The sequence below is a fragment of the Anopheles cruzii genome, chromosome X (genome assembly GCF_943734635.1).
Source record: "Anopheles cruzii chromosome X, idAnoCruzAS_RS32_06, whole genome shotgun sequence".
Classification (NCBI taxonomy): domain Eukaryota; kingdom Metazoa; phylum Arthropoda; class Insecta; order Diptera; family Culicidae; genus Anopheles; species Anopheles cruzii.
Genome location: NC_069143.1, coordinates 39,172 through 52,163, shown reverse-complemented (window position 1 = coordinate 52,163; position 12,992 = coordinate 39,172). Strand labels below are relative to the sequence as shown.

The 12,992-nt window shown below is 41.2% G+C and overlaps 2 protein-coding genes across 4 annotated transcripts; both read right to left on the bottom strand.

The window, feature by feature from the left end:
* Positions 1–4,003: 4,003 nt before the first annotated feature.
* LOC128269944 (xaa-Pro aminopeptidase ApepP-like) lies at positions 4,004–7,894 on the bottom strand. Of its 3 annotated transcripts, none has more exons than XM_053007457.1 (4): positions 7,858–7,894; positions 6,360–7,605; positions 5,938–6,245; positions 4,004–5,861 (listed from the first exon to the last, which is right to left on the bottom strand). In XM_053007457.1, exons 2-4 carry the CDS (start codon positions 7,589–7,591, stop codon positions 5,569–5,571), a joined length of 1,833 nt encoding a protein of 610 aa, XP_052863417.1. In that variant the 5' UTR covers positions 7,592–7,605; positions 7,858–7,894; the 3' UTR covers positions 4,004–5,568. The 3 variants fall into 3 exon arrangements, with proteins under 3 accessions (XP_052863417.1, XP_052863491.1, XP_052863344.1); XM_053007531.1 differs by lacking the exon at positions 7,858–7,894 and adding an exon at positions 7,703–7,813; XM_053007384.1 differs by lacking the exon at positions 7,858–7,894 and having other exon boundaries at positions 6,360–7,704.
* An 836-nt stretch (positions 7,895–8,730) lies between these two features.
* LOC128268425 (cholesterol 7-desaturase nvd) lies at positions 8,731–10,566 on the bottom strand. The gene is made up of 4 exons (XM_053005517.1): positions 10,333–10,566; positions 9,495–10,204; positions 9,130–9,421; positions 8,731–9,048 (listed from the first exon to the last, which is right to left on the bottom strand). The coding sequence occupies exons 1-4, from the start codon at positions 10,564–10,566 to the stop codon at positions 8,887–8,889; spliced, it is 1,398 nt and encodes a 465-aa protein (XP_052861477.1). The 3' UTR covers positions 8,731–8,886.
* Positions 10,567–12,992: the final 2,426 nt, after the last annotated feature.

The following is a 12,992-nucleotide window of genomic DNA, read 5'->3' as shown; positions in this document are numbered from 1 at the left end:
ACGCTTATAAATTGTACAGCGAACCTAATCCTAACATCAAGAAACGAGAGGAATTAATCGATACTTGTGCCTGAAATATAAGACATACGGCCGAATTTACTATTATTGGATAATATTGAGCAATATTATTAAAATATAATATTATACAAGTATAAATGAAGTTTTTAAACCTTATAATTTTCAATAATATATATTAATATAATAGACAATTCAATTAGGGTGACTTTTTTTAATTCAAGGTGCCCCAAAAACACTGATGTTCACTTAAAGGTATTTTAGCATGGTGTTATGAAACCTCGAATATAAAATTAGGTTCGCTTCCACCCGGGCAAGTTTATCCGTGTAAGTGTTACACACTAGAATTTGTCCGAAATCTTTTAGAAGAATTTAACACATGAAAGTGGATGATACCACAACAATATTAACAGTTATCTCCTTGTGTACGTGTGTGTTTTTCATTTTAGAGGAACGGAGTGAGTATTTATTATTCATTTATTACATGCTACCCTTTTGAATACTACAATATTATTGAAAAAGTGTCAAAAACAAGTGTCCCATATTCATGACTACGTAGTCAATTAAACAGGGTACCTTTACTGATCACAAAGCTGTAAACGAAACAAACAAACCACGCAACAACTACTTAAGACAGCATTAAAACACTTTCCAACCGTTCACGAACAAAGGGTCTCACTGCTCGACAGAAGTTTACGTTCGTAGGTTCCCAGCCAGTGTATCCGCATGCTGTTGCTTCTTAAACTCAGTGTTCTGCATGAGCACCCCGTGAGGTGATCCATAGCACCTTTCCCGATATGCGACACCCGCTACGCAGCGTTGGATTTCGAATGCATTCACTCAGTCAAGCAAAACAAGAGACACATGCTCAAGTCACGAACGTAGTGAATAAGTCGAGTATTTAGAAATATTCGAAATCTACCGTCTTTGTAAACTACCTGTCGTACCAGCGTCACGTCGTGGTGATTGACAGCTAAACGAGAAACTTCATGAAGAAAACAGCAAACTTTCGCTATACTGATGAGTCTGCGTTTTGCACACGTGAAACACTGCCATCAGTATTTCCTTTGCTATCGTCATTCTTTCTTTTATTCTTCAATAATTTAAACAGCAAACACAAGACTTGAACGAATGTGAAAGTGATGAATTTTCGTCGAGAGGTTTCTTAAATAATTTGGTAGATATTTTTGTTTGTATGATTTTGTTCTACTTTGGTATAGTTGTTTGTATGCGGCGGTATACACTACACTTTTGTATTAGCTTGAAGTTACTTCTGTATGCAAAAGAGCCAACGGCTTAACCGGTTTAGTGAATGAGCGCTAGAAATGTCTAAGCATAAAACAAATAATTTGTTTTTAAGTATAAAGTTTTTTAACGTTGCGTTCGTAAGCGACTGCAGATCTAACGAAAACCTTTATTTCTCGCACTACAACAAGGGTTTGTTTGTTGCTTTCTTAATTTGGACTGATCGCAGGTCTCTTTATAATGTTGTTTTTTGTTTTCAGGCATAATTGCAATGATTGATTATTGACCTGCTTGTAGGAAAGCTGGGATGCGTGTGCATGTATGGTTGGTAAAAAATATGTCAACTGCAGCACGCAAGCCCAGGCGCGATGAGACACTTATAACCCGTAAGTTTTTCTATTGGTGGATGTTTGTACCAACGATGCTGTTCGCTTTTGGCGAACGAACCAAACAGTACACGTGAACAGTAACGACCCAACAGGTTGCACTAAACGGGTTGCGATGAGTGACTTAACGTGGTAGGAGGGAATCTGCTAGGAAAGGAAAACGGAGCAAAGGGATACACGACGAATCCATTCTCCGACGCGAACCTGTGTATAATGTGCGTCGCATATCTCCAGAATGCCTCGAACGAGAACCACACAATGCTTTTATAAAGTATCATGTGTAAACAAATACGTTTTTGGCTCGGTTACGGATACAAAGCGTAGCTGGGGTGCCGCGCAGCGTGGTTGATGGTACGAGCAGTGAGCTTGAAACAGATAAAATTTCGATGAAGAGGTTGTGAAGAAGTAGTTCAGAATTTGGGAAAGATGACAATGATAGCGAACAATAAATGAGAACAGCATAGTAGCCATGAAATGACTGTGGGCACTTAGCCCTGAACGAATAGTCGTGTTGATGTTTTTGTTTATTTATCTATTTAAACCATTACCGTTCAATGTAATGCCTTTGCTCATTATGCGCAAAATGAATATAGCAAATAATGCGCACTGTTTGGTTTGTACATGTTTAAAAAAAAGTTACAGTAATAAGAAGCAGCAAAAAAACTAACACACACACATGCAAATGCATTGGATAGGCTCTCCCTCTGCACATCTGGTGAAGTCTGTCTGCGTGATGAGTAAAAACCACATAGACGATTGACATACTCGTATATTTGTTAATTCGAAAATTTATTTTAAAGGTGCAACATTATAATTAACTCAGTTTATTCGGACGGGGCTAACAACCCCGCCCGTAAAAACGAACCGGTCTGTGGTGTCTCTGGTGCAGGCTAAGACCGCCCAGCGGTTGTCGCCCCAAATAAGAAGACCTTCACTTCTTAAAGGTTTTTTTTCTTTCAATTTCTGCTGGTTAGTGTCCAGCAACGGTATCGGGAATCGAAACCATGGCCGGTTAAGTGACAACCGATCCCGGGATTCGAACCCAGCCCAGCTGCGCTGACAGCGAAGAGCGTTACCGACTGCTCTATCTGGGGGGGCCAGCATAGGTTCGTCTTTAAATACATCACTAAAGAATCCATCGGTAGTAGTATACTACTAACGATACCGGTATTGTCCCGTCCCGTCCCGCCTTGACATCGCATAAGCCAGCCACACACGCGGCAAAAACTTCGCCGATGGCCATTCGATCCATCATGTTTTTTTATGTAAATAGGGTGGCGCCAAAACATCGAGCTTCTTTCTAAATCCAGCTTTGCACAAATGACTTAAAACTGTTTGATGGTTAATCTTTAGCTCCTGGCCGATGCTCTGACTACTAACATCCCGATCAACTTAAATTATTTCTGGGATTTTATCGAAATTTTCGATTATGGGTGTGCCTGGGCGAGGTGCATCTTTAACATCAAAAATAACCGAAACGGGTCAATGAAACCAAAATTTATCGCATCTAGCTGTTAGAGTATTGGCACCATAAACACCATGCAAAATTTCAGCGGCCTAGCTTGAATTTTCGGCTTTTTAAAAGAAAAATTGTAAAATCTACCAAATTTTCTCATCGACCTCAAATGTTAACACCCTGTAACTCACAAACGAATAGTACAAACAAAGAACAATGAACATTTTTTAAGTGTAAAGTATCAGCTTTTAAACGAGCCTAAACTTGAAACTGTACGATACTTCAAGAGATATCGATCACTAAAGCCATCTACCGAGAAAATAATGGATTTCTTTTTAGCCAACCTGATATATACACTACGTACGTTACAATATTAAACAGTATATACATATGTACATACATATGTATGTATGTACACTGCTTTTCATAATGATAGCATCATCCGTTTTTTTAGACTGACGCTAACATAAAACGCTGAACCTATTTTTCGTAGATGAGGAATCATTTAGTTTTGCAAGAGAAATAATATCCATTGTTTGGTTTTCCGAAAGAAAAATTATTTTGACTTAGGGAGCCAAAAAATTATAAAACGGCTGTTTCATGGCGGCACGGCCCGGGATTCGAATCCAGGCCATCTATGTGAAATCGACGAGCGTTACCGACTGCTCTATGACCAGGGGTTCAAGTAAACCTACTTCTTATCAAATATATCACTTACTGATTGATCGTCGACACCAACTGAGTCCGCCCACGTCAGAACCATTAGGGTGACCAATTTAGATCACTACATGTTTGGTGCAGTGATTCGAGGTAAATTAACTAACCCAAGTACAACGGACGGGAATAACGTATCAACGCAAACTCGCTTCAATGCAGACTCCATGAAACAAGAACGAATGTTAAAAATATTACAAAAAATTAAACAAAATTCGTTTAATCTTCTATACGCTAAAGCTGTTGAGCAAATGAGAAGTCGTTTTAAAAGATTTTTAGAAAAAAATGGCCCAAACACAAAGCTGTCCAATAAAATAGGTAATGTATTTAAGCTGCATTACTAGGTTGTTCATTATATTCGGAGCCTCGATATCATGGAACGGTGCTACGAGCCTAATTTTTTTTGTTATATTTTTATACTCTTCAAATGAACGTATGTGAAGTTTCATTTCAATCGGTCACTTAATTTTTTTATTACAAGCCATTTAGTATCGACGTGTCACAGTATTTTTCACAATGGCAAAAATCAAGCATCTTGCAGTGATTGAATTTTTATTTTTGGAAGGTTTACAAGCAAAGGAAATTTAAGGACGTATGTTGAAAATTTAAGGACGTATGAAGAAGGACTCTTTACCTTTGATTAGGTGGTTAAAAGGGGAATTTCTGAGTTTAAACGCGGTTGTAGTAGCCTTCAAGACGATCCGTGTCAAAAACGTCAAAAAACAGATACAACACCTGAAATCGTAAAACAATACAGGATATCGTTTTCGAAAATCGTCCAATCACTGATAGAAATTAAGTACAAGACCTAGCCAACTCATTGAACAGTATAACCAATATTTTTACTGAAGTTTTGGGTTCGAGAAAGCTGTTTGCAAAATGGGTGCAGCATTCCCTAAAAACGCATTCGAATGCATCTTTCTTAACAACATTTAAAGCGTTTTCGATAGGATAAAGTGGATTTTGTGCATTGAATCATCACTGTGGATGTGACTTGTGTCTATCTTCATGATCCTGAATCGAAACAATAGACTAAGGAGTGGTGTCAACCTGGTTCTTCGCTTCCGAAACTAGTTCGCCTAGAAATTGCCTGTTATCATCAGTTTTGTGGGATGCGAATGAAATTTTGTTAGCGGATTACTTGCAAACTGGTAAAACAATAAGTTTTATTTATTGTTGTAACCTTTAAGACCTACTGAAAGCAAAAATTCGTGAACAAAATCGGTTTGAAGAAGAAAAACATCTTCTTTCATCAGGGCAATGCAGCCTGTCAGAAGAGCATTTCGAAAATGGCAAAAATCCATGAATTAAAGTTCGAATTGTTGGGGTATTCACTAGATTTGGCCTCGGGCGACGTCCATTTGTTTTCAAACCAAAAAAATATTGCGCGCGGAAAGCGTTTTTTATCAAATGATGACGTCATAACAGCTGTAAAAGATAGTGTAACATGTCGATACTAAATGGCTTGTAAAACAAATATTAAGTGATCGATGAAACTTCACATACGTTCATATGAAGAGTGTACCAATATGGCAAAAAAAGTTAGGCTCGTAGCAGCGCCCTATGGTATCGAACGTCAAAACTTAGTATACAACCTAGTATTTCATTGGCCAGCTGTGTAGCTCGGTTTTCGTTTACTTTTATTCAAGTAAAAATAGTAAGAAAATTGGTGGCCGATACCTTCGCTTAAATACACTAGGTACACCTTTGTTTAAATACACCAGGACATGAAATAATAAAGACGTAATTTACTTAAATTGATCTTGTTTCGCGTTCGAGCCATGCAAGTGTCTCCTGGTCTTCAATTTCACGCAGCAATGGGGCCAGTGTTTCATACACCCGGCGATGATAGTTATTCAGATGTTGTCGTTCACGTTGTGTAAGAAATGTGACGTCGATGAGTCGCGTTTGGATCGGACACATCGTTACGGTGTGAAAGGTGAGCGCTCCGCGCCCGTCAAAATTGGTTCCGACATCAGCTGTCGTCACCTGCATTATGTCTTCGATCCGGATGCCAAATTTGCCATCTTTGTAATAACCAGGTTCTGGAAAATAAGAGGAGAGAAATGACTAATTATTGAATGAACTAGCACGGATGAATGGGATTATTGATTAGTTTACCGTTTGAAAGAAACATATTCTCCTCCAGACCGGGGTCGTTGGGCATTAGTCGTATACCGATTCCCATTGGACCCTCATGTACATTAAGATAGTGGCCAATACCATGACCAGTGCCGTGGCTATAGTCGAGTCCGATGTCCCATAGCGCTTTGCGCGCGATCGTGTCAAGAAACTGACCTTTTACTCTTCGCGGAAAGATGGCCGTGCTGAGCGCGATTTGTCCCTTAAGGACATGCGTGAAGGCTCTGATTTCTTCATCACTAGGTTTACCAAAATGCACCGTTCGTGTAACATCAGTTGTACCGTCGCTACCGAAAATACACGAAAAACAGAGTGATTGACAATGGTAAAACATTGTCAGCATTGGTAAAAAAAAACAATATATTAAAAAAAAGTCTGAAAGTAAGGGATTTTAATCTTACAGATATTGAGCACCGGAGTCACAAAGATAGAGCTCTTGGTTGTTGATAGGTCGGTTCGTTTCCGGCAGAGGATGATAGTGTATGATTGAACCATTCGGTCCGGAAGCACTAATCGTGGTGAAGCTCAGGCCCTTATAATGCTGCTGGCGACTCCTACAGCGTTCTAGCTCGGTCGCACCGCTAATCTCGGTCACCGGGGTGCCTGCAGCTATCGTACGCTCCAGCCAAGCAAAGTACTGACAAAGAGCAACTCCGTCCCGAATGTGACAATTACGCATGCCCTGCGCCTCCGTGGCGTTCTTGACTGCCTTCATCAAGTTAATAGGAGTTATATCATGGAAGCGCTTCTCCTCCGGGATCAGCATTGTGAGCGCATAGCTTGACCCGGAACTAACCCATACGAGATGCGGGCTCGCCACGGCCAACCGCTGCAGTACCCTATGCATGTCATCGTACGCATGTACCCGTACCTCGACCCCATTCTCTCGAAAATGTTCGAATATTGTTGGCACGATCTTCGTTTCGTCTATAAACAGATGCAGCTCCTCAAGTGTTACGATGACGTAGGCGAAAAACACTGGATTATAGTCTATATCGGTACCACGGAGATTTAATAGCCACGCGATCTCATCAAGCGCACTCACCACCAAAACGGAGGCTCGTTTTTCTACCATCTTCTCGCGCACGACAGTCAACTTCTCAAACACCGAATGCCCCGTGAAGATGGTCGCCAGCGGTAGAAGCTGGTTGTGCGGGGCGGGTGGTTGTTCTTTCCAGATCAAATCAACTAGGTTGGGTGTGACAGCGAGCAGGGTGCAGCTGGCTGTTTTGATCGAAGTTTGCAGCGGGTTCCACGCGGCTGCTGTGATAAGGTTAGCGTCTACGCCGACCCGTGAACCTGGTTGCAGCATTTTAGCCAGCCATGCGTCAATCGCCGGTGTACTTGGCAGTCCGTCTTTCATCAGCTTCCAATTGGTGTCGAGTTGTTTACCAGCTTGCTGATAGTAACGTCCATCCGTCCATAACAAAGCTTCCGTTTCGGTTACTACGGCGGTGCCAGCGCTTCCATCGAATCCGGACACGAACGCACACCGTTCGTCGTGTGCAGCCAGATATTCACTCTGGTGAGCATCAGTCGATGGGATGATATATGCACTGATCGTGCCTAGGTTGTTCGGCAAGTTTTTCATCAATTGCCGCAGAGCAGTCAGAAGTTCACCGGTCGATTTCATAATCACTGCGTCAACTGCGAAAAGAGAGCGTATTCGCATTGGTTAATTACGAAACTAACGTTGCGCGAAAAGTGGTCGATAACGAGAGATGGCACTTAGAATGATTATCACACTAGCTCGATTATCATCACACAAGCTCGAAGAGAGTATGTTTCACGGTTGCACAGAGTATTCATAAACAACAACTATTGTTTGGTCCCTTTGTTTCTTATCTTATCTATGATGCGATCAAATACTGTGGTAACACTGTGGGACCCGTGCATTACCTCTATAATAACAAAACAGCGAAGTATTCCAATGCTGATGCGCTCTTTACGAATAATGATACAGCAAATAGTTTACGAACACAGAACACTGCAGCTATAATTATGGTACTGTTGCTAACTGACAGCTACTGTCACTGTATACACTTCATATCTACCCATAAATAAATAAACCTAAAGTACAGAAGTTTATTTCATTAGTACGGAGTTAGGTTTTTGTCACTGTCGTCGTCGTTGTCATTAGAACGCAGCATTCAATTATTCCTACCTTAGCGTCTGAATTGTTTCTATTCCATTCCTTTTTCAATTCGGCGTAGTTGTATCTGTTATTTATATATTTAAACGCAGGTTAAGATTCGAGACATTTTTCATTCTGAATGAAATATTTCACATTCAAGCAGTAGCCCAAAACTAATGTTCTGTTTCATTGTACAATAACTAATTAAATTATTGTTAACGTTTGGAAAGTATCGATATTTTTCAACATGCGATAACGAATATGAACTACGGAAGTTAGTCCGAGTCCGTGATCCGAGGGAAATTAAATACGGAGAAATCAATCAGGAACCCAATTAGTTTGTTATAATCTCGAGAAGAATGAATCACGACGCTCAAAGCCTATACAGCGCCTCCAACACCAAGAAATCAAAAACAATGCATTGTCATCTACATCCTTAAAGCTATGAAAGAAGCATTATAGCATGAACGATTGGACAATGCTTTTTCATTGCCTGTTTATTTTTATTCTCTATAGCTTCGTTCGTTTTTATTTTAGCCATATGTTGTAATATTTTTTTAACATACTTTATAATAATATATTATGAAATCTTGTTATACTTGCATATAATGTGTATGAAGTATAGGGTATAGCTGGCGATTCATAGGGAAAACAGCATCGGAGCGTTTCCCCAAAGATTAAGACAGACTATGTGCTTGATAGTTGGCTAGGTGGCCATGCGTCGATTTTTGGTAACACGTGTTTTGTAACAGCTCCATAAAAGTAACAGTCCTGGAACTCGTGTAGCTTTTCAATCACCAATCCAGTTTTTCTTTTGCCATTGCGAAGCTAACGCTATTCTCGGAATAAAATTGGCTGTACCACTTCCGATAACTCTTGATCAGACGATCCTCTTTGATCAGTAACGGATTATCGATGAATTGTTTGTGATTCCAAACCATCATGTCTCTTTCAAACTACAAAGCAAAGTAAATTGATGAAACAATTAACGTTAGATTGCCGAAGATCGTAGCACGGTTGAGAGTTGTTGATCATACCATAACACTTTCCGCCCAGATAGCAAACTTCTGAAAGACCGCGTTCCATATATTACGTGGAGCGTAGAATCTATGAATTACTTTTTGCACAAGCGGTTCGATCGGTGTGACGGTCTGGAGGACGACGAAAGGACCCATTCCGGTATTCATCATAAGCTGCACGTACCCCGGGCCGATTTGGTACGCTCGCACGTCTATTTTACCCACCTCCAGTTTGTTGAAAATCCGAAAGGAATGGATCAAATCCATCTTTGCAACATGCGATGGTTCTCCATCTTCTGGTGCTTTCCAGCTATAGACGTGGGGAAATAGAAATACGTTACTGTCGCGGTGCATTGATCCATCCGTCAATGAACCATACCTACCTGGCGAGCCACGAATGCATTCCAAAGCCGGCCCAGGCAGCTCTCGAGTAACGAATGTCGCTACCAGAAAGCATGTTAGGTCCGTGAACAGCTGCAAGATGCGCTACGTCAGCTCCATTCTCCGGCACATCTTGGATGTGACAGTTCACTAGAAACTCGTTCTTGCCATAGTACACCCAGGTACCATCCTCTATCTCATTCACGACATTAATTGTCCACGGCTCGGCTGTAGGATCCGTATGGTGCCACACGAAAATGAATCCGTTCACTTCAAGTGACAGCCACTTACGCAACCGGGCTACCTTCGGTATTGTGCCAAAGCGGCTGTACGGAATATTAGTGCATTGGCCATCCCGACCACTAAATGTCCAGTGGTGAAACGGACATTCGATGCAGTCATCTTGCACGATGCCCCCTACACCGAGGTTGGCACCAAGATGCGGACAGTACGCATCCAGCACATACACCGCACCCCTCAACGTTCGAAAGGCGACCAGATTTTGCCCAAGGCAATCAATGCTTTTCGCTTCGCCTGGGCGCAATTCCTCCGATTCTAAAATCGAAAACCATCCATTCGGGTAGGGTGGCGGTAGGCGATCACCGATTTTGCGCAATCGCCGTGCTCGGTTCACGATATCTACTCGTTTGCGGTTGCTCGGTCTGATGCGGTTTGCATCTAAGATGTGGTTGTACCCGATGTCTGTTAAATCCTGAGGAAAGCGATGGAAGATTGCTGTTGAGGTGGTTGGATTGCCAGTGACTTTACGTGAGATTTTGGTTTTCTTCTCCTTATACTGATGTAGTTGAGATAAGCTGAGGTTGAACGAAGTTGACTTACCCGTTTCCAAACAATGGCTTGATAGTAGAACAGGTACAGTACGTAACCAATCAAGATCAGCAGCACGAGATATGCGCAGTTTGCCCGAGAAAATTGAACACTTACTAATGATGATGGGGTGTGTTGCAATACATAATTGATTGTGTAATTGCGATGCCAACCAGGCAGTAGCTGCAGCTGCTCTAACCAGTCTACGAACATTTTCAGCCGGTATTCCATTAATGATCCAAGCATCTCCATCTCTCAGAATCGACTGCTCTTAGCTAAGCCGTCCTTTTCCAATGTAGCCTTAGGGTAGCCTTGCAACGGTAGTTTCTGAAACGGTAGATTTTGACAATAGCCACCAGTCTGCTTGTATGTCATGGATGAGAGTGTGCGCGTATGTATATAAGAAAAAATGTAACAAACAAATAACCATACGCAAGCAGAGCATGGTTCTATCAATCACAAAACAACAGAACTGAAACACGTCCATGTGAGAGCGTGAAAAAGAGCAAAAGCATGTTGAATAATTCTGGCCTGTCTGACGACATCAATATGCTAGACAAGGTGGCTTTACCTCAAGATTTCTGTCTTGCTTGGCCACGCCATGAACCATTGTGCTCTTCCCCAAAAGCACAGGAAATTATTCAAGCCGTTTCAGCTCAACTTCTCTTCCCACCCCGGACCATCCAACTCTGCGCAGCCTTTCGCATCGCCAATGACGCTCATTTTTCATGGTCTGTTGCTTTAATTGGAATACGATATCATTTCATCCCTGCTTCCCTACACTCGTTACTTTTTTCAATGTTCTCACCCCAGAAACAGGAAACTTCACTTGAATAGCTGAATCAATTGCACCGAGATAAAAAAAAGTATTTTGTTCCCAATCGATCCCTACTATGTTAAGATATCAAGCTCTTTCGATTCGTCTTGAAACACGATTCGAAACTTACCAGATACACTCTGTATATTTTCAGTGTTTCAACGTCCTACCGTACGTAAGTGTCGACCAAAACTGTCCTTCGACCATTATCGGCAGGCGTTGTTATGCACCTACCGCACTCTAAGGTTTTGCCGAACGCGTACGTGCAGATAGCGAACATAGATTACTCATCGACCCCTCAGGTTCGCCAGAAACAGATAAACTTTTAAACTACAGTGCCACACATTCCCGCAAAAAGCTGAGACTAAGCAATACCTCAAATAATTCGACTAAATCGTCAAAATAAGCAGATCAATTAAGAAGTAGTAACTGTTCAAAGAAAAGAACATTGCCCTTCTTCTTGCTTGCACTCTTCTTTCTAATCAGTATACCATCAGCTCAGTCGAGATATCATGTTCTCATTCATTTGCAATTCAATTAATTCGATAGTTAATTCCGGTATTCATGTTATTCATGTTTATTCATGTTTTAGTTATTCATGGTTTAGATCTGATTCAATAACTTTAAATCCTGCCTCCCAGTATTCCACCTCCTGATATGTTCCAGACATCCTGATAGGTGTATATTCATGTAGTACAATGCTACATTAACAACAATTGCCATTTGCGATCAAGTAGAACAATTGGCATTTTTTCATCTTCAGCGGTACTTCCGTACGTTTCGAATCGCCGTCTCATCGAGAAACAATTCCCCTCGCATGACCAGTGATCCTCTCGTCCAGCTCAATCTACGTTCGTCGCTATGATAACCTAAGTTTACAGTGGTGGAACACCTGCAGCCCTCAAGTTCGGTTAAGTAATTGCATGCATCACAAGGGATATGGAAGGGGTTCGCGTGGTGCTTATCGCAGTTCAGTGGAGGTTGATAACGTAACCACTGTCACCCGAAAATGGATTCATGGCATCAACGTAAACTCTTTTTGCCACCGAATGCCACGTGCTAATGTATGCGATTGTAGGTCAGTTGACTTCAATGGCCACAACATTTACACGGATATGACTGTGTGGTGTTTTAAATCGAATATGGAATGTTCTTATTCTTATTCTCACGCTTCCGCCAGGTTACAATTAAAATCTGGTACTAATTCTATAACGTAGTCATCTTTTGGAGTTCTTCAGAAGTGCCATTTAATAAATGGTTTTGACAGTCTTTAGTGGGAACAAAATCTAGATCTCCAACGGTTGGTACTCATCGAACCTAGGTTATATAAAAACATTGAATCCCAGTCATCAGTACAGCTGTACTGGCAGCGTTTACTCGTACCCATATAATGTACTTCGCACCCATGAGGTGCGCGCTAAAACCAAAAGCTCACCTCACTGTTGTGCTGGTTGCCTATCGTTTAGGAGCAGCTTTTAGGTTGGTCAGCTATGGGAAACAGCGACTTTCCGACCCAATTTAATTATTTATTCGGTTATACTCTTGTTTAGGCGGACAATTTCAGAACAAATTACTAGTTCAGTTCCACGTCACTGGTTCTACACCTATGCCGGGCCGCTTAGTAGTGCTTTAGTTTAGAAGGCTGTGATATGCTATATTTTGAATAGTCTTACAAACTGTTATGAATAAGTTTAATCTTGGTTTTTTTACAAAGAACGGATTAAATTCGAGGCGTGTTAAAATTTTTTTGCGACATTTGAATTTTGCCGGGCTACGTATATCCGATTTTTGTTTTTTCTTTCGTTTCGAAATCGACGATGAGCCAAAACACGTCCAAGCAAAACAGGTGTAAAAA

Bases quoted from the DNA above. Each gene is read 5' to 3' on its own strand.
- LOC128268425 (XM_053005517.1), bottom strand. From the start codon at position 10,566: ATGCTTGGATCATTAATGGAATACCGGCTGAAAATGTTCGTAGACTGG. The intron at 9,422-9,494 runs GTAGGTATGGTT...CCACGTCTATAG, and splicing joins ATGCATTCGTGGCTCGCCAG to CTGGAAAGCACCAGAAGATG. The intron at 9,049-9,129 runs GTATGATCAACA...TTTGCTTTGTAG, and splicing joins TCTGGGCGGAAAGTGTTATG to TTTGAAAGAGACATGATGGT.
- LOC128269944 (XM_053007384.1), bottom strand. From the start codon at position 7,630: ATGCGAATACGCTCTCTTTTCGCAGTTGACGCAGTGATTATGAAATCG. The intron at 6,246-6,359 runs GTAAGATTAAAA...TATTTTCGGTAG, and splicing joins GACTCCGGTGCTCAATATCT to CGACGGTACAACTGATGTTA. The intron at 5,862-5,937 runs GTAAACTAATCA...CTTATTTTCCAG, and splicing joins GAATATGTTTCTTTCAAACG to AACCTGGTTATTACAAAGAT.